The sequence below is a fragment of the Macaca nemestrina genome, chromosome 4 (assembly GCF_043159975.1).
Source record: "Macaca nemestrina isolate mMacNem1 chromosome 4, mMacNem.hap1, whole genome shotgun sequence".
Classification (NCBI taxonomy): domain Eukaryota; kingdom Metazoa; phylum Chordata; class Mammalia; order Primates; family Cercopithecidae; genus Macaca; species Macaca nemestrina.
The window spans coordinates 102,387,546-102,408,101 of NC_092128.1; the positions used below are offsets into that span (position 1 = coordinate 102,387,546).

Genomic DNA, 20,556 nt, shown 5'->3' on the forward strand with positions numbered 1-20,556 from the left:
AATAATAATAACTACCATTTACTAACATTCCACTGCATGCTAGGCATTACATAAACATTTTCATTAAAAAATGTTGAGAAATTCAAACATTTTTTTAGCAAAATATTAAGTTCTCAGGAATGGAGATGTCATAACCAAAGAAAATAAAAGTGGTTAATATGTAAGGAAAATGTTTAATTTACTAGTATTAACAATAAAAAGTAAAAACAAACACGCACATATGAAACTTTAGTGGGGAAATATTGCTATGCAAGGAGGGTAACCACATTATCATTTACAGGGGTGAAAAAAATGTTAACTGTTTAAGTTACAGAATAGCCCAATAATGAACTATTAGATTTTCTTACCATAATAAATATATAATGACCTAGGGAAACTATCATAATATATGATTATTGACTATATATTATATATATAGAGAGAGTCAATAAAGTATTAGAGGCTTATTTATCCTGTTTGTGTCAATAAATCCCAGTATTATAGACTAATTTATCCTATTTGTTTATATAGCCAATATCCTATAATGGTACAATATCCTATAATATCCTATATTATAATATAGAATATATTACATATCCTATAATGTAATATAACTTTAATAATTTAAATAATATAAAGTTATATTATATTATAGGATATATGATATAATGTTACAATATCCTCTAATCTTATATCCAATATCCTAAAATGTTCATAGCTCACTTCACCTAAGTAACGGTCTCACAGAGAAGTAATTTTACAAATAAAATTTAAACAATTTGTAACTGTTTAAGTGATAGGATGACCCAATAAGGGTCCATAAGATGGTCCCACTATTGGGATGACCCACTAGTATTAACAAAAAAAACTTCAAACAATATAGATATAAAGTTCCCTTTGACCACCACTCCAGGATGAGAATCTCCCCAGAGATAACCACTATCTTCAATTTACTGCTTATGTTTTTAGATGTTTTTCAATATATTTTCATATATATCTATGTGCATATACATGTGCTATGTTTAATAATATACATCATGTAGAACATATTTTTCTAAAACTTTTTAAACTTCATAATACATCTTGAATTTCAGTCATAGAAATCTATGGTATTTCAGAGTTCTAACTCCCTATTGATAGGTATATACTCGGTAATTGTTCACTATGGCAAACATTGCTACAATGAATTTGACTGTTTAAGGCCTCTGTGGGTATACTTGGAAGTGCTAGAGCATTGGTATGTATATTTTTTCTTATAGCAATCACTGCAAAATTGTTTTCTTACATGACTATACTAATTTACCCTCAGATGAGCAGTATATGAGAATATAATTTCTTCTCAATCAGTGGTTCTCAACCTGGGATTATTGCCCCTCCAACCAGTGGTTTATTTGGCAAGATCTGGAGACATTATTCATTGTCATAACTGGAATGGGGAGTGGTGATACTGGCATCTAGTGACTACAGGTCAGGCAAACTGCTACACTTCAATGCATAGAAAAGTGACAAATAATTATCTGTCCCCAAACGTCAACAGTGCTGAGGTTTAGAAATCCTGCCCTGCTTCCTAACCAAGTTAATATTATCAAACTCAAATTTTTATCCATATGCATATAATGGATTAAAATTAGTATAAGTTTATATATATCTGGACACTAATGAGTGGTGCATTTTTCATATTTCTTTTATCGATTAAATGTATTACCTTTTCTGTTAATTGCCTGTTCATATTTTTTGACTGAATTTGTGTCATTTTCCTGATTCATTTATACAATCTGGATCTTAATCTATGTTCTCTATGTATTTTCTCCAAATGCTTACTTCATTAATTTGTTTATGATTCTTTTTATCCTACAGAAGTTTTTAACTTTAATATATTCAAATTAATCAATATTTTGTTGTACAACTCTTGTGTTTCAAAGCTTAATTTTAAAAAGAACGTCTTTTTTCAAGGCTATAAACATATTCTCATTTTTTCTTCTAATATGATCCAATTTTTACTTTTGTATTTACATCTTTAATTCATTTGTCAGATTTTTGAGGGGTGAATGACTCAAAGTAGAATGAAAGCATTCCGTTTTTTTCTAAATAAATAGCTGTGGCCAAAACGTTTTCTAAACTGGGTAATTTTCCCCATAAAGTTGTCTACAGTCAAGTTTTCATGTTCTCACCTGCAATTTTTTCTTCATTATACTCTGATCAGTGTTCCATTCTCGCCAAACCACTGAGACAACTCATGTCAAGGTCAACAATGACTTCCATGTTGCCAGAGTGAATGGTCACTTCTCTGTCCTTGTCTCACTTGACCATCAGCATGTCCCATGCAATGCACCACGGTCTTCTTGAAGAATTCTCTTTCCATGGCTTTCATGGCCCCAAACTCTCTTGGTTTATACCCCATGTCACTGGCCACTCTTTTTTAGTTTCTATTGTTGGCTCTAATTCTTTGCCTTCATTTTGATCTTTGGAGTGCTCCAGGACTCAGTTCAGAGCCCCTTCTAACTATCTATTCACTCTCTCTTTAGATCATCTCATCTAGTTCCATGTCTTCTTATACTATTGATATGCCCAAGACTACCTAATCTACATGTTTATCCCCAACCTCCCCTGGAACTCTAGCATCCTTTTTCTTTCTGCTTGGCCTCTGTATGTGGATGTCTACTAGGGATCTTAAGCTCTACATGTCTAAATCAGAATTCTTAATCCCCTTTCCTCCAAAAATTGGTTTGCCACCAGGCATTCTTGTCAACTGTTTATCAAACCAAGAATCTAAGATGTATTCTCAATTCCCCACTTTAATGTTCCAAATCCTATTCACCACAGCAGTCCTTTTAACTCTGTCTCAGAAACAGCATTTTCTTCTCTCCATCCCAGCAGCTTCCTTCCTAGTCCAAACTATCAGCATCTCTTCACTAGACTTCTGCAGGATTTTCCTAGCAGGCTGCCTTAAAAACCATTCCCCACAGTAATCCTTTTTGAATCTTCATCAGATCACATCACTCCCCTGTCTAAAACCCTGTAGTGGCTTCCTACTGACTGCACTTAGGATAAAATTGGAACTCATTAGCGTGGCCTGTAAAGCCAGACCTGGTCTAGCTCCTGCTTCTTCCTCAGCCTCATAATGCACCACTGTCCCCATCATGTGCTGTTCCCACCAGGCTTGCCTTACTTCTGCTCCTTGAATGTAGCAAAGTTATTCTCTCACAGGACTTTTGTACTAAAACCCTGCACTAACTCTGCAGTCACACTCTTCTTTCACTGTTAGCATGGCTGAAGCCAAAAAACACAACTATCTCAGCTTAAATACTATCTCTAGAGAGAGTGATTTCCTGACTATCTGATAAAACACCCAGCTTTCCCTGGGTAGGTCCTCTATTTTAATTCTCTACAGAGTATTAATAACATTTTCTTGATTGCTTTCCATTGGTCTCTTGTATCTGTAACTTCACACCAGAATGTTACTTTCCACAAGAGTACTGATATCCTCCTATCTTGTTCATTATCTTAGTCCATTTGGGCAGCTATAACTGAATGCCATAGGCTGGGTGACTTATAAACGACAGAAATTTATTTCTCACAGTTCTGGAGGCTAGGAAGCTTAAGATACTGAATGCCATAGGCTGGGTGACTTATAAACAACAGAAATTTATTTCCCACAGTTCTGGAGGCTGGGAAGCTTAAGATCAAGGCACTGGTAGATGTGGCATCTGGTGAGGGCCTGCTTCTGGATTTATAGATGACTGTGTCCTTACACGGCAGAAGACGGAAGGGAACTCATTTTTATAAAGGCACTGATCCCATTCACGACAGCTCCACGCTCATGACCTAGTCACCTCCCCGAGGCCCCATTACCTAATACCATCACATTGGAAGTTAGGATTTCAACAGAGGAATTTGGGAGAACACAAACATTCAGTCTATAGCATCCTATAATAAAGGACCCAGCATATAAGTTCTCAATAAACATTTGGGTTTATTTTTTGAAACTCTAATCAATTCTATTGATACATTTGCCTATTTTTTCACAAACGGCACATGCTCAGCTTCAGTAGATATTTTAATATCTAAGAGAGTAAGAACTATTCCCCATTAGATTATTCTTTTACAAAATTGTCTTTTCTAAGGTTGTGAAATACCTATTTTACATGAATTGCAGATTCAAATTATCATGTTTCATATTAAGATCCTTGAAACTTTGATTAGTATTTCTTTGAATTTATAAATTACTTTGAGGGAAATTGACATCTATATAGTACTGAGGTTTCACTCACATTAAAAAATGATGCCTTTTCCATTTATTTAAGGATCATTTTTGTGCCCTTTGATTTAGTTTTACAGTTTCCTTTTTATTGTTTTTGAAGCTCTTTATAGGTGATTTATATGCTTTTTAAAAACTGTTGGGAATGTACGTTTTTCTATTACACTCATTAATTTCCAGTGCATAGGAGAATTCTTTTATCTAGACCTGTTGAGGTATTTTATTTGATCTAAGAATTTGTAGGGTTTTATTTTATTTTCTAAAGGAGATGATCACATTATTTCACAGAACGTATCTTCAACTTTTGAAGATGTCATATTGCATACTGCATTCTTGAGGTTGAGATGTCCAGAAAAATGCCAAGAGGGAGTATTAACGTGGGTATCCCTGTCTTGCTCCATGTATTCATGGAACCATCATTCAATATGATGCTTGCTCTAAATGTTTGGTAAAAATCTTTTATTGAGCGAAAAATGTTCCCTTTATAATCTTGTTATAACTTAACTTCAAAGATAGTGTTTTAAATACTATTTTTAAGAAATCAGCTTTATAATGAGGAAGAACTGAAAAAATGATCACAGGTTTTAGGAAAATTCTGCAGTGTTTTAACAATAATGCCTAATTGTTGAGCTTCCTTTAGGAGGCCGAGTACTTAATATTTTTGATACTTCATTCCTAACCATCAGAGCACTTCTACAAAGTGAAATGTTTTTCACCATTTTAAAAGATGAGGAAGTCTTCACTCAGAGACTCAAGTAATTTATCATAGGTCACAATATCTAGCAAGCAATTAAGAAGGGAATTATAGCCACTGTATCTAGCTCCAAAGCCCATACTTCTCCCACATAATCAATTTTTAATTCAGTGAGCTATTAGGCCAAGTCTTTCAACAGGCACTGAAGGAAAAGATAACAAATGTGCCCTGGGTTTATGGAATAATTGATAACTATATCCAAAGTATGTCTATCTTAATGTCAATTCTAAAGGAAATTTCAAAGTAAAAAGTCATACAGACCTGTTTTTGCCTTTAATGGCTTTATCTTTTTAAATGAATGGCTTACATCAAGGGAAAAAAAAAAGCAAAGACAACCAAGTTGAGCAGCTTAGTAAATACAGAACACAAATTCAAAAACAACTGAAGATGGTGCATGCCTATAGTCCCAGCTACTCAGCAGCCTGTGATAGTAGCACCACTTGAGCCCAGGAGTTCAAGGCTGCAGTGAGCTATGATCTCTCCATTGCACTCCAGCCTGGGTGATAGACTGAGATTCCCATCTCTTAAAAAAAATTTTTTAAAGCAAAACAAAAAACATCTAAAGAGCTAAAATGTTGGGCCAAAAGAAGCAAGAAACATTTCAAATGGTTAGATGTAAAGATTTACCATTAGGTTAAAATACTCAAAGGCATACAAAGAGGATGTGAATAACCATAGTCCCTGTGAAAAAGACCTAGTGGTTTAAACCAAAAGCTAACTTTGCATAACGTGGTTGCCAAGTACATTGAATACAATTTCAGTATGCATGAATATCATTGTTATTCGCCATAGCAAAAGGTTAATAGTACCACTCTCCATATCTAGAAATACATATTTAGTTGTAGTCATTATATTTAAATTGGTTATAACCCAGTGAAGATGCAGATCACTACTAGGTATTTATCTCATCAGGCTCAGGATGGAGAAAATTTCAGAGGCAACGGGGAACTCCAAGACTTTCCATATTGGTTAGATTACTCCCGGGAAACAGGAAGTCCATAAAACAATGCACGACTCGTGGCCTCCAACTCATCAGAATTGGAACAGTCACCATTAAAAACTCATCCTTACATCTTTTGGGGAACTTAAGAGTTCCTATCCCTACTTACCGCCACTCCTGTCTTATAGAGGAGGTAATGCACTGTCTGTGTAACATCGGCAGCGTGCATTAAGTTATGGTAAGGATTTTTGTGCTTGCTGTATCCCACTTCCAGGGCCTCCACAAATGAGACAAGTGCAGAAATGGGGATCTGAAAGAGAGCAGTAAGGTTAATTAACTAGTGACTTCACTGCTTTCAATGGAGACACAAATGTCTAAGGCACCAGGACTGCTTTTTCTCTGAAGGCATAACATATGAGGAAGCTGGAACTTTACACAGTTAATAAAAAGTACTGACAAAATTATCAGATAATTTGAAAATCTAACAGGAAGTCCTTGGTTGAGAAATAGCCTGCCTTGTAAATTTTTCTTTGTTGCTGATTTCAGAATCCCTGAGAAATGACATCTAATCATTTTAAGATACTTAGTTTTATTAACATGTAAAGCAGTAATTTTTAATACACACACAGAAAACTGAGTTGTTGGTGACTATGTTAATTTTCTGTATTTCCTTGTCCTCATCTACTCTTCCCCTCTAACCCTAAGGGAAAAAAGGATGCTACACAGGACACCAAACAATGTTGTAAACAACACTGAGGAATTCAAAAATAATACTAATAATTAGTACCTGTTTGTGGAATCATTCACTATTTGTAATGTAATATCAGTAGAATGAGATCTTCCAAATTCTAAGTCACCAATAATAAATTGCCAAGTAACAAACATAAGAACATAGCCTGTTCCTGTTCCCATGTATAACAGACTATCGCATTTGGTTTTGAGTTTTGCTTTAGCTTGGTTTTGGGTTTTGATTTTGTTTTGTTTTTCTTATAACCAAACATAATGTATATAACCATTCCTTTCAAAGGGCATTGTTTTCAGGCAGTTTATATTTGTTTTGCAATAATTTTATAACTTATGATTTTTGTGCACTTTGTTTTCCTACAAATAAATGAGATATGCTGCATAGTATGTATTCATTTATTTCTCAATGAATAAAATACTTCAGCCTTTATTTGCAACTACCAGTCACTCAGAGTATTTCCAATTAGATTAATTGTTCTTTCATCTGAAATATGTATAATATACATGCCTTCCTTTCTATGTAACATTGCAGTGAAGAACATTGCAAAATGCATGTACAAAATAAGGGCAAAATAAGGGCATCCAGAAAACATTCATTGTATTAGTTTTCTGGATCCATTCCATGGTTCAGGGTAAATTATATAATATAAAGCTAGGGGAAAAGGAGAGGATGTGTCCTCCTGAGGATTAACAATTACATTTGTAAAAAAAAATAATAATAAGGAAAATAGTAAGTTAATGCCCCTGAGATTCCATAATCTGTTCTCCCTTGGTCGTATTCTTCCATTTTACCATTTGTGGATTTTTAAAAATTTAAATACGACCTTTAAGAGGTAAGAGATGAATTCATTATCATTTTTAAAAATAAAAATCCAATGAAACTGGGCTCCTTGGGTTGTTTTATAGAGATCCGAGATTTGCCGAAAGGGCTGTGTGTGTGTGCACAGGAACTTTGTTCCAAGGAAAGTCTCCAGCATCCTCTCCAGCATCCACAAGATTTTCATACAGATTTCCGATGCAAAAAAAAAATTAAGGACCTAAGGACCATGGCCATGAAGTATTTGTGGTCATGTAAAGACATATTTCCTCAGTGGGAGGGGTTTCAAGATGGCTAACTATAGGCATCTGGCACTCACCTCCTCCACAAAAAAGAACCAAAATAGCAAGTAGATAATCACATTTCAAATAGATTATCCAACACTAGAATTCAACAGAGAAGTAAGAGGAAACACCTAAAGCAAAGAAGGAGAGGGAATCAAGGCATGGATTGGCTGGAAGCCTGGAGAGGCTGTCTCTTCAGTGAAAAGAAAGGTGAGTGAGTGACTGCTAGCAGTCCACATTCCCACCTTGGACTCCTGTATCCTAGCCACCAGAAAGAGCCTAAACCCTGGCAGACCCTGAGACTAAGATAGGGAGCTGCCTAGAGATCGCATGAAGACATTGCTCCATACAGGGAGCTCATGCTGGGTCCCACACATCCCCTAACCCCTAACCAGCTACAGCAAGGCACCATATTGAGAGCCCAGCCCCCACCAGACTGCATATTACCTGGGGGCTCATTAGTCCTTGTATCTCCATATCTCAGGAGCCCCACTGACATTCTCTGCCTGCAGCCACCACTGTGGCTGGCTGTTGCCTCCAGGGTTGAAGTATGAACCATCAGCAAAGACTGCACATCCCCCAGGAACAAACCCACCATGCATGTTCATGTACCGTAAGGACAAAACCCCCCACCTGCAACAGCTTCCATGAAGGGCTGCTGCAGCCATGACCAAAGCACAAATGAAGTGCATGCTCCCAGCCACCTGTATACAGCTGCTGCCACTGAAAGCAACCACATACTCCACGGTAGCAGGGCTGCAGATCCAACAGGCCCAGCTCCACACCTTCCAGTGCCTCAACACACCATCTGGGGGCCTGAGGACTGCCCACTCCAGTCTACCACTATTGGGAACTGAGTACTCCTCTCAAGCACCTGAGGTCAGGCCCACTCAAAGTGATGCTCCCATCACAGCTGGGATCCACCTGCACATGCTACCTGTGAGCCTGGAGACTGGCCCACCCAGCCTGTCGTAGCCATCTCTATGATGCTTGGAACCAAGGGGTTAGTCTCACCACTGCTACTTCCAATGCTCATGCCTACTGTTCAGGGTACTGAGAAGCCCCAATCCACTTGGCCCACTGCTGCCACTACTGGCTCCTGAGCAAGCCACCTGGAAGCCCAAGAATCAGGCCTCTTAGACCTGCTAACACCAGTGCAAGTGTAGAAATCCCTGGGGCCCAAGGCATGGGACAGGCATGCTTGGCCCACCACTGCCACTAATGGGGCCCAAGGTCAGGCCCAACTTGCATCCCATCTCCAGTGAAACTTCACCAGAGCCTCCACTAACAATTATACTCTAAGCTACTGAAAAAATCATGTACACCACTGACATGGTTTGTAGCCAAAGGAATCATACAAAGACTCTACTACTACACACACCCAGAATCAAAGTCAAAGTTCTCTACTCAACCAACATCATAGATACGTCTTCAGGAAAAAGTCTTCCCATGTGAAAGCAAATGTTAAAAATGGAAAGAAGTGACTGTTAAACAAGATGCACAGATATTGACATAAGGACACAAGAAACATTTATAAAGCAAGGAAATATGACACTTCCAAAGGATCATACTAATTACCCAGCAAGAGACCCCAATCAAAATGAAATTTGTGAAGTCTTGGATAAATAATTCAAATTATCGATTCTAAAGAAGCTCAGTGATATACAAGAGAATACATAAAAGTAATACAAAGAAATCAAGAAAACAATTCAGGATATTAATGATAAATTTACCAAGGAGATAGCTATCATACAAATTACCAAAGAGAAATTATGGAATGGAAGAATTCATTTAATGAAATACAAAATACATTTGAAACTTTCAACAGTAGACTAGACCAAGCAAGAAGAAAAAAGTTCAGAACTAGAAAACAGGTCTTCACAAAAAATGCATCTGGCAAAAATAAAGAAAAAAGAATATACAAAGCATACATGGCAAATGGGACACCATTAAACAACAAAATATTTGCATTTTCAGTGTACCCAAAACCAAAGAGGAAACAAAAGAGTTAGAAAACCTATTTAACAAAATGCTAGTGGAAAAATTCCCAAATGTAGCAAGAGACTTAGTCACCCAGACACAGGAATCTCAAAGATTCCCAAACAGATACAATTCAAAAAGATCTCCACAGCACATAAGAGTCAAACTGTCAAAATCAAAGCCAAAAAATTCTTAAAATAGCAAGAGAAAAGCATGTAGTCACTTATAAGGAAACCTTCATCAGATGAACAGAAGATATCTCATTAGAAATCCTACAGGCTAAAAGATAATGGGATAATAGATTAAAAGTCCTAAAAGAAAAAAAATGCCAATAAAGTATGCTATATTCAGCAAAGGTATTCTTCATTAATGAAGGAGAAATAAAGCCTTTCCCACACAAGCAAATGCAGAAGGAATTCCTCATCACTCGACCAGACCTACAGTGAATGCTTAAGGGAGTCTTACACCTGGAAACAAAGAAACAATATCTACCATCATGAAAATGCAAAAGGAAAAAACTCACTGGTAAAGCAAATACACAAATGAGGAAGAGAAAAGACCCAAATGTTACCACTACAGAAAACCATCAAACCACAATTATAAATAATAAGAAAGTAAGAAAGGACATACAACACAATCTGAAATTAATTAATAAAATGACTAGAATAAGTCCTCGCATATCAATAGCAACCTTGGATGTATATCGATTAAAATTCCCACTTAAAAGATAGACTGACTAAATGGATTTTAAAAAATCCATGATCCAACTATATGTCGCCTATAAGAAACTCTTTTCACCTGTAAAGACACATGTAGACTGAAAAGAAAAAGACGTAAAAAATATTCCATGCAAATGGAAATCAAAAGCAAGCAGGAGTAGCTATACTTATATCAGATAAAACAGACTTTAAGTCAAAAATGTTAAAAAGAGACAAAGTCATGGTATAATGAAAAAAGAATCAATTCAGCAAGAGGATATAACATTTCTAAACATATACACACCCAACAGTGAAGCACCCAAATGTATAAAGCAAATATTACTAGACCTAAAGAAGAGATAGACTCTAATACAATAAGTTTAAGACTTCAGCACTCTATCATAGCATCAAACAGAACATCTATACAGAAAATTAACAAAGTTGGATTTAAACTTCACATTAGACTAAATGGACCTAATAGACACTTACAGAATATTTTACCCAACAGCTACAGAACACAAATTTTTCTCATCAACACAAAGAACATTCTCCAGCCTAGACAATGTGTTAGGACACAAAAGAAGTCTCAAAAAATTAAAAATCAAGATAATATCAAGTGTCTTCTCAGATCACAGTAAAATAAAACTAGAAATCAATAACAAGAGGAAATTTGGAAACTACAAATACATGGAAATTAAACAACATGGTCCTGACTTACCATTGGATTAAGAAGAAATTAAGGAGGAAATAAAAACATTTTTAAAGCGAATGACTATCTAAACACAACATACCAAAAGCTATGAAATACAGCAAAAGCAGTCCTAAGAGGGAATTTTAACAATAAATGTGTACATTCAGAAAGTAGAAAAATTCCAAATAAACAATCTAACACTGCACCTCAATGAAAAAGGAAGCAATATCAAAGCAAACTCAAATTAGTAAGAAAAGGAAATAACGAAGATCAGACAGAGTTAAATGAAATAGAGAGTAACAAAACAATGCAATGGAGCAATGAAATGAGAAAAGTTGATTTTTTTGAAAACACAAACAAAATAAATAAACTGCCAGCTAGACTAACAAAGAAAAAAAAGAGAAGATCCAAACAAACAACATCAGAAGTGAAAAGGGAGATATTACAACTGATACCACAGAAATACAAAGGTCATCAGAGACTATTACGAACAACTGTGTACTAACAAACTGGAAAACTTAGAGGAAATGGATAAGTTCCTGAACACATACAACTTACCAAAACTGAATCATGAAGAAATAGAAAACCTGGACAGACCTATAATGAGTAATGAGTTTGAATCAGTAATACAAATTCTCCTGAAAAAGAAAAGTCTAGAACCAGATGGCTTCACTATCAAATTCCACCAAACTTTCAAAGAAGAAGTAACATCAATTCTCCTCTAAATCTTCCAAAAAATTGAGGGGCAATTTCTCCTTCTCCCTAACTAATTCTACAATGCCAGCATTTCCCTGATACCAAAACCAGACAAGGATGCAATAAAAATAAAACAAAACTACAGACCACTATCCTTGATGAACATAGATGAAAAATCCTCAACAAAATACTAGTAAACTGAATCCACAGCACATCAAAAAGATTATACACCACGATCGAGTATGATTTATTCCAAGGATACAAGGATAGTTCAACATATGCAAATCAATAAACATGATACACCACATATCAAGAGAATGAAAGACAAAAACCATATGATAATCTCAATAGATGCAGAAAAACATTCAATAAAATTCAATATCCCTTCATGATAAAAACTCTCAACAAATTAGGAATTGAAAGAACATATATCAACATAATAAAGATCATATATAAAAACACACAGTTAACTTCATACTGAATGGGAAAATTTTGAAAGGCTTTCCTCTAAGAACTGGAACAGTATAAATATCTCCACTTTTACCACCCCATTCAACATAGTACTTGAAGTCTTAACCAGAGCAATCAGGCAAAGGAAAGCTATGAAGGACATTCAAATTGGAAAGATAAAGCCAAATTTTCTCTCTCTGCAGGTGATATAATCTTATATCTAGAAAAACCTAAAGACTGCACCAAAAAAAGTCTTAGATCTGATTAATTCAGTAAAGTTGCAGGATACAAAATCAACATACAAAAATCAGTACCAGCTGGGCATAGTGGCTCACACCTGTAATCCTAGCATTTTGGGAGGCTGACTTCTTGAGGCCAGTAGTTCAAGATCAGCCTGGGCAACATAGTGCAATCCTATCTCTATATTTAAAAAAATAAAATAAAAGTTTCAAAAGTCAGTATTGTTTCCATACGTGAACAATGCACTAGCCAAAAAATGAAATCAAGAAAGCAATATCATTTACAATAGCTACCAAAAAAGAATACCTAGGAATAAATTTACCCAAGGAGGCACAAGAACTCTCTAGGGAAAACTACAAACAATGATGAAAGAAACTGAAGAGGACACAAATAAATGGAAAGCCATCCCATGATCATAGATCTTAATATTGTTAAAATGACCAAGTTGCCCAAAGTAATTTACATATTTAAGGCAATCCCTAACAAAATACCAATGTCATTTTTCACAGAAATAGAAAAAATATATAGGGAGCCCCTGAAGAGCCCAAATAGCCAAAGCAATCCTGAGCAAAAAGAAAATGATGGAGGCATCACTCTACATAAATTCAAAACACATTACAAGGCTATAGTAACCAAAACAGCATGGTATTAGTATAAAAACAGACACAAAGTCCAATAGAATAGAATAAGAAACCCATAAATAAATCCACATATTTGCAGCTAACTGATTTTTGACAAAGGCAATGAAAACTTACAGAAAGGACACCTTCTTCAAGAAATAAACTCTGGGAAAATTGAATATCCATATATAGAGGAATAAAACTAGACACCCATCTCTCATCATATACAAAAATAAACTCAAAATGTATTAAGCACTTTAACATAATACTCAAAACTATAAAACTACAAGAGGAAAAAAACACTTCAGGAAATTGGTCTAGGCAAAGATTTTATGGCTAAGACCTCAAAAACACAGGCAATAAAAACAAAAATAGACAAATGGGACTATATTAAACTAAAAATCTTCTGCACAGTAAAGGAAACAATCAACAGAGTGAAGAGACAACCTGTTAAATAGGAGAAGTATTTGCAAAATATTCATCTGACAAAGGACTAATACCCAAAATGTACAGGAAACTAAAACAACTTGATAAAAATAACAAGTAATCCTATTAAAATGTGGGCAAAGATATATAGACATTTCTCAAATGAAGACATATAATGGACAATGGGTACATGAAAAAAATGTTCATCATCACTAATCATAAGGGAAATGAAAATCAAAAGCACAATGTGATATTATCTTACCCCAGTAAGAATGGCTATTATGTTTAAAAAAAAAAAAAAAAAAAAGATGCTGGTGAGGATGTAGAGAAAAGGGAACACTTCTACAATGTTGGTGGCAATGTAAACTAGTACAGTCACTATGGAAAACTGTGTGGGGGTTTCTCAAAAAAAAAAAGAAAAGAAAAAAAAGAAATCAGTGTATCAAAGGGATATTGGCACCCTCGTGTTTATTGCAGTACTATTCATAATAGGTAAGATATAGAATCAAGCTAAGTGTCCATTAGTGGATGAATGGATAAAGCAAACCTGGTATACATACATAATGGAATACTATTCAGCCATAAAAAGAATGAAATCACGTCATCTGCAGGAACATAGATAGAATTGGAAGTTATTACATTAAGTGAAATAATCCAAGCATGGAAAGACAAATAGCACATATTCTCATTCACATGTGGGAGCTAAAAAAAAGTTGACCTTATGCAGTTAGAGCAGAATGATAGATACTGGAGGCTGGGATGTGTGTGGGGGCATAGGGGGTTGGTGATAAAGAGGAGTTGGTTAATGGGTACCAACATACAGTTAGATAGAAGGATTAAAGTCAAATGTTCAGTATCAGAGTAGGGTGACTACAGTTAACAAGAATGTATTGTGCATTTCAAAATAGCTAGAAGAGAGGACTTGAAAGGTTCCCAACACATAGAAATGATAAATAATGCAGGTAATGGACACCCCAAAAACTCTGACTTGATAATTACATAGTCTATGCATGTAACAAAATATCACATGTACCCTATAAATATATACAATATTTGTACCAATAAAAAAATAGATACCTCTCCAAATACATAGTCCCCAGGAGAATATAGAGAACCACAACTCTGGAGAAATCAATATGCTGTAGAGAAAAAGACTTGTGTTTTCCAGAGCCTCATCCCTTTGATGAGGGAAGTCAGAGGAGCTTGATACTATAGATGTTGGCAGATGAATACATCAACTCCCTGAGGATCTGACCCTACCTCGAGAGTCTACAATATTAGAAGGCTGTAGGGAGTTGAACACTGGAAACAATTCACGTTCTTTATGTAAAGTTGAAGAATTAATTTGAAGCATGAATGGCTGGGAAATACCAAAGATCTGTCACAGATGATGAGTGATAGTATTTGTCTGAATGAGCCAAGTGGTGGGGAAAAAAAGGTTTACAGAGACAGCAGATGCTCACTCTGTCTCCGTTACTGCCCCTCTGACAGCACCGGCCAATAGGATACAAAGTCATGTGGAAATGAGACCTATGGGCAGAGCCTGATGGGGAGCTTGGTTATTACAGGCTCTGGGTTGTACTTCCAGGAAGACCAGAATCTAAATGGGTCTCTCCGGTCTCTCCCACGCCACTGAGACCCACCAGCAAGAGCGCAATCAAAAGCACCCTCCACAGAGGAATTCACAGCAGTGGCTATCCGAAGGGTGCTTCCTGAGTTGCCTGGAGCAGTTTTCATTCTGCATATTAAAAGAGACTAAACCCAAAAGTCATATGAGGATAAACATATGCACGTAGTTCATTTATTTTTCTTTTTAAAGAGGTACTGACCTTGAAACGGCTGATCAGATCATAGCGTGTGAGTAGTTCATAGAAAATAAATTTCAGTGCATGATCTCCACTGGCCTCATTCAGGGAAAAGACATCAAAGGACCACTTGTCCACATCCTGCAGGACAGGGTGGGGAGAAAGAATACATAAGCCCACCGTCACTTACACACCAATCAATCTCCCCACTTTCAAGTCTGTCAGCAGCCCTCACTGGAGATTTCACAGTGTGACACTAACAGCCTTTCCACTCTCAAACTTTTTCCAATCTGGCTAGTCTACATAGTATTTACTGTTTAAAAAAAAATCAAATAGTCTTATTACTAATAAAAATAGCCATTTCTTGAGTACCTGCCGTATGACAGGCATTATGGTTGGTGATAAATATGTAATTTATCCTGAAAACAACTCTAAGTGATAGATATTAGTCACATTTTATGGATAAGAAAATTGATAAATTACCTAATTTCCCTAACACCCAAGGTGAGTAAGTGCTGGGGATACAGGCAAGGCCAGAACACAAACATAGGTTGGATGCCTGAGATCAGTCGCTTTGCATTAAGCCCTGCAGCTGCTACTGTTTAATTCACCACAGGCTACGGTGCTCCTCTTCTCTGAACTTCTCTCCAATCCCTTGACACTATCCAATGACTTCCTCTAAGTTTACAGTAAAGAATATTAACTCATTTAGAAGTGCTCAGAAACATGTGTGATACAGAACACAAAATAATATGCCACATCAATCTAAACTGCTGAGCTGAAACCAAAAAGAACGCATTCATTTCACAGGAGAGAAAAATGCTACCATTTCTGGAGTCACTAGTCTGGGATCTTGTCCTCAAATCTGTAAGTGACTTTACTGAAAAAAAGTAAAAGGAAAAACTAAACTGAACTCACACCTTACATATTATCCCTGAAGTTTGAAGTCTTTGCCTATAAATAGCTACTCCAAAATATAAGTAAATACAGTCTGATGTGCTTTGGTTTATCCTAACCAACTTCTTGTGGATGTAGTAAACAAAGATTTGTTTAAGCAATGGTTAAAGCAACAGTCATTTGGTTTTTCATGGCACCAAAATCTCACTTCCTGTAGTTAAGTGAAGCATATTGACTTGAGCTTGACAGCAAGGATTCATATGAGACCACACTGCCTACAGGTAAGGTGTCAGATGGTACACTGGTAGAGACCTTGGTTCTCATGAGTGACTCTCACCCCAGCCCTCACTGAATTCCAACATAATCCATCCATCCCAGTTTTGTTCCTGACTAAACATTCCAACTGTCAAATTCATCCCAAAGCCATTAAGGGTCTCCCTCCTAGATGCTAAAAAACAGTTTTCAGGGAAAACAGAATTGTATATAGGAAAATCAAACTTTTCCAGAGGGGTTTCAATTGAATTATTCCAATTCACACTTAGTGGTAACCTCACTTAAGTCTTCAATAACTGCCCCTCCATTAAAATAACCAAAGAAATAGCGACAGGTACATTTCTGTGAGCACCTTTTCTGTGCTACCTTATGGCGCTAGACATTTCAATTAATCTCAGAGATTAACTGACATGTCTAGCGCCATAAGGTAGTAGAGCCAGGTAATAACCTCACTAACAACGCTTAGTGATCTCACTGCCAACAGATGAAATTGTAAATGCCATGAATATGTGCTGTGACCCAGGCCTTATCCCTTTAATATCCCACTAGGGCCCAGGCTATAGACAGCAAGGACCCTTAAGATTAACCCAAGACCTAAAGCTTTACCTCGGTTACTATCATTGGCACTGCCATGAGTCACATATATTGTCTTATCTTTAGAACTAAGGAAAAAGTCACTGACAACTCAGTAGGTTGGAAAATGCTATGTCACTTCTGACAATTTTTAATCCTAGTGTCCAGAAACGAAAGGGCTCTCTATCACTAGAAATAAAGAGATTATCATGATAAAAAGCCGAAATTTATTCTGAATATCAGGACTTAGAGAACAAAGAGGATGAGCAAATAGAGACAGTGAGATGGATGTCCTCTTTGGTCCCTCATGTTAGGGAAGGCTTAGCTGTAATTCTCAGTCTAATGTTCTTCAGAACCAGTTGAGGGGCTCAGCAAAAATACGGATCCTCCAGTGGGGACTCCAGAGAATCCTGGTGTGGGGCCTGGAATCCGCATTTTTAACAAGTACCCAGTTTAACTGCCTTCAACCATTCTTCCTCATTCACCAAATTTTGCCCAAGGACACTTCCTACAGAGAAATTGCAGGAACTTCCTGTTAGTCTAACACAAAGGAAGCCTGAACCTCCTCATCTCCTCCCACTTTAAACCTGGAGTCTTTCCAAGGTGTCACTTCCTGAGTCACAAAACAGATGCCCTTCCAAAGAAGAGCACACAGCTACATTTCCATTAAGCTAATCTCAGAAGACTAGAGGTAGAACACCTCAAGTTAGAAGCTTACATCTATACATGTATATATAATGGAAAAAGTAAAAAGAACATAATGCAGTATGTTTCAAATTTAGAGACTGGTTCATTATTCTCTTATTTAAATATAATTTTATGTCATGTTCTTACATTAACCACAAAGCTTAACATGACAATAGCATAAGAGTTATTTTAGGGAATTGTATTCTCTCAGTCTTCAGGGAAAATTTCTGTAATAAAAGAAAACAGTAGTGATTCCATATGAACTTCTGGCAATGAAGTGGAAATAATCTTTTTTGTAACATGTAGTACATAAAGAAAGAAACAAAAGAGTCTATATCTGCGATCGCTTCAACTCTTTGCAAATAAAATTAGCATCTGGAGAAGAGGAAAAATATTACATTGCAAAAAGCTTTGAACTTCCCCAGTAAACGGGGGACACAGCCAAGAGAAATAGAAGCTTCAGCTTTAATGCACATACCAACAATATATGTGAGGAGAAGTAGCAATTTATTTAGAGAGCTAGTAGGTCTTCCTTATCTGAATAATCTAAGTACCCGTCCCCTCAGACAACATGTGTGCATCTGAGAATTTCTTTTTGTGAAGTATAAAATAACAATTCATGCACATCACAGTTTGTTCCAGTTCTTTTTCAGTTATTCTGCATAGAAAAGAGGCTTCAATTTAGAAGCAACATTCTCATAAATGTCTTGGTACTACTGTACCCTTTTGTATTTATGTTCCTGATAAAGGAAAAAATTAAAGACAAAAGATGCTTTTAATATTTCTAAGACTTTGATTGAACGTTCAGGTTCAATTATGAAAATCAGTGCAACTTCATAGTGGATATTAAGAATTATCAGATTTCCTGAAGTGATTTCACTGGTTAAAATGTACATTACACTCATGTATTGGGCATCAGATTAGGGGTTAAAGAGGAATGGGAGAAAAGACATGTCTTCTTGCTGGGTCCTTCCTGAGTATCCTTCCTGCTTTTAAGATTAGGTAAGAGACGGAAAGGGTAGAGACGAACAAGGATAAATGAGAATCTGTGTATGTATGGTCTCTAAAATTCAGCTAGTAAATGTCTCTGAGACAAGAGAAAGGCGTATGAATATATAATCAAGATGGTCCCAAGGGGCTCTTTCCTGACATTAAATTAATCAAGAAGCACTCCCCACCCCCTAACTCCATGAATACGTAATTTAGCTTCTGAAAATATCATCACATTTTTCAGGTTTTGGAGAAACAAAACAATGACTTTAGCAAAGGTCAAAACGCTACAATGTCCCTAAGCACATGGCCCAAGTCCATGCATAGACAACATGTGATGTCAATGAACTCAGTGATCCTGGGCTACAGGATCAGCAACACATTGGAATCCAGAAGCCAAATCAAGTTTAGCAAATCTCAAATACGCTCAGACCAATGGATCTTCATCAATATCTGCCTTCAGGAATGCATCTGCTTTGGGGCTCCTAGAGATACCCTATACAATTCCAAGAACTTGCCTGATTAGAGGTAATTCTGCAGGATTTAGCCCATTTAAACTCAAACATTTGTATGACTTCCAAGGGAACATCTGGCTCAATGAGAGTCTTTGGAAAACAATGGGATATACAGATGGGACAAGGACTCTCGAGCTATATGTTCATGCAGTAAAACATTACTAAGAGCTTACCATGTACGGAAAACTCTGATATCAAACATTAGCTCTGTCTCTAATTAACTCTTTTTTTTAAATCTTGCTGAGTCTTGGTTTCTTCATCTATAAAATGGACTTGGAGTAGGTAATCAGATAATGGGGCAATTACAAATACTGAAGATCCTCCTAATGTTGAATACTTATAGCCATAACATACTTGATCTCATATGGCAAAATCAGATAAATCTCATAATGACAGATCACTGCATAAAACCTAAACTACTCTAGAGTACTAGAAAGAAATGAAACCCACACAGAGTTTGATTATTTTTAAATTGGGAAGATGAAGGGTGAAAAGACAGTGATACTGTTAGAACACATAACAAAAAGATAATGAAAGAATATAGTCAGGAATAAATGGAAAAGTAACTGTAAATGAAAGCCTCTTATTTTCTAGCAATTTAACTCTACTTTTCATTAGGTACTATGTACATTGTAAAATCTTTTCACTTGTATTACCTTTAATGCCTCAATAACAGCTGGTGGATAGCTCAGTCCAACCATGTTTGATGTCCGTCTATACATTCTGAAAAGTCAAAAGGGAAAAATGCAACATGATATCTTACAAAGTAGGATTTGTAATCCATAGACTCATACCAAGTATTGACAAATAATGAGAAGTCAAGTGGGGTGATCCAAAGAACCTAAAATTCATTTTTTGACCTTTTTTATATTCACTCAGGTGGTCTAAGTGTTAAATTCAAAAGAAATTAAAGCAATCCCAAACATAAGAACCCCTGGGGGCAAAAATACCTAACTCTATAGGCCCCAGACTGAAAATTAAATTATTAAATGGGTCACTTCTTTGGCCAGAGTGAATTATAGTACAGAATAGACAGTAAGCGCTGTAGTAATTTAACTTGAATGAAGAACTCCTATGGGTAACCCATTTAGAATAGCTTGTTCTTTAGAACTGCCAAAAACAAGAAGGAAAAATGTCCCAGGTAATCTTTAAACTCACCATGGTATTTCTAAAATGTGTAATTACACGATAAGGATTATAGGAAGAATATATCTATTTCTGGAATCTATTGCTAGGTAA

General features: G+C 36.2%; 1 protein-coding gene across 12 annotated transcripts in view; it reads right to left on the bottom strand.

Annotated features, from left to right (window-relative positions):
- The window catches only part of LOC105475828 (phosphodiesterase 1C), a 619,857-nt gene that overhangs the window by 114,934 nt on the left and 484,367 nt on the right, over positions 1–20,556 (bottom strand). For all 12 annotated transcript variants that reach the window (XM_071094997.1, XM_071095005.1, XM_071094998.1 and 9 more), the window contains 3 exons: positions 19,974–20,040; positions 15,407–15,523; positions 6,101–6,241 (listed from right to left, as the gene is read on the bottom strand). In XM_071094997.1, coding sequence (XP_070951098.1) covers positions 6,101–6,241; positions 15,407–15,523; positions 19,974–20,040 — 325 coding nt within the window. The remainder of the gene's footprint in view (positions 1–6,100; positions 6,242–15,406; positions 15,524–19,973; positions 20,041–20,556) is intronic.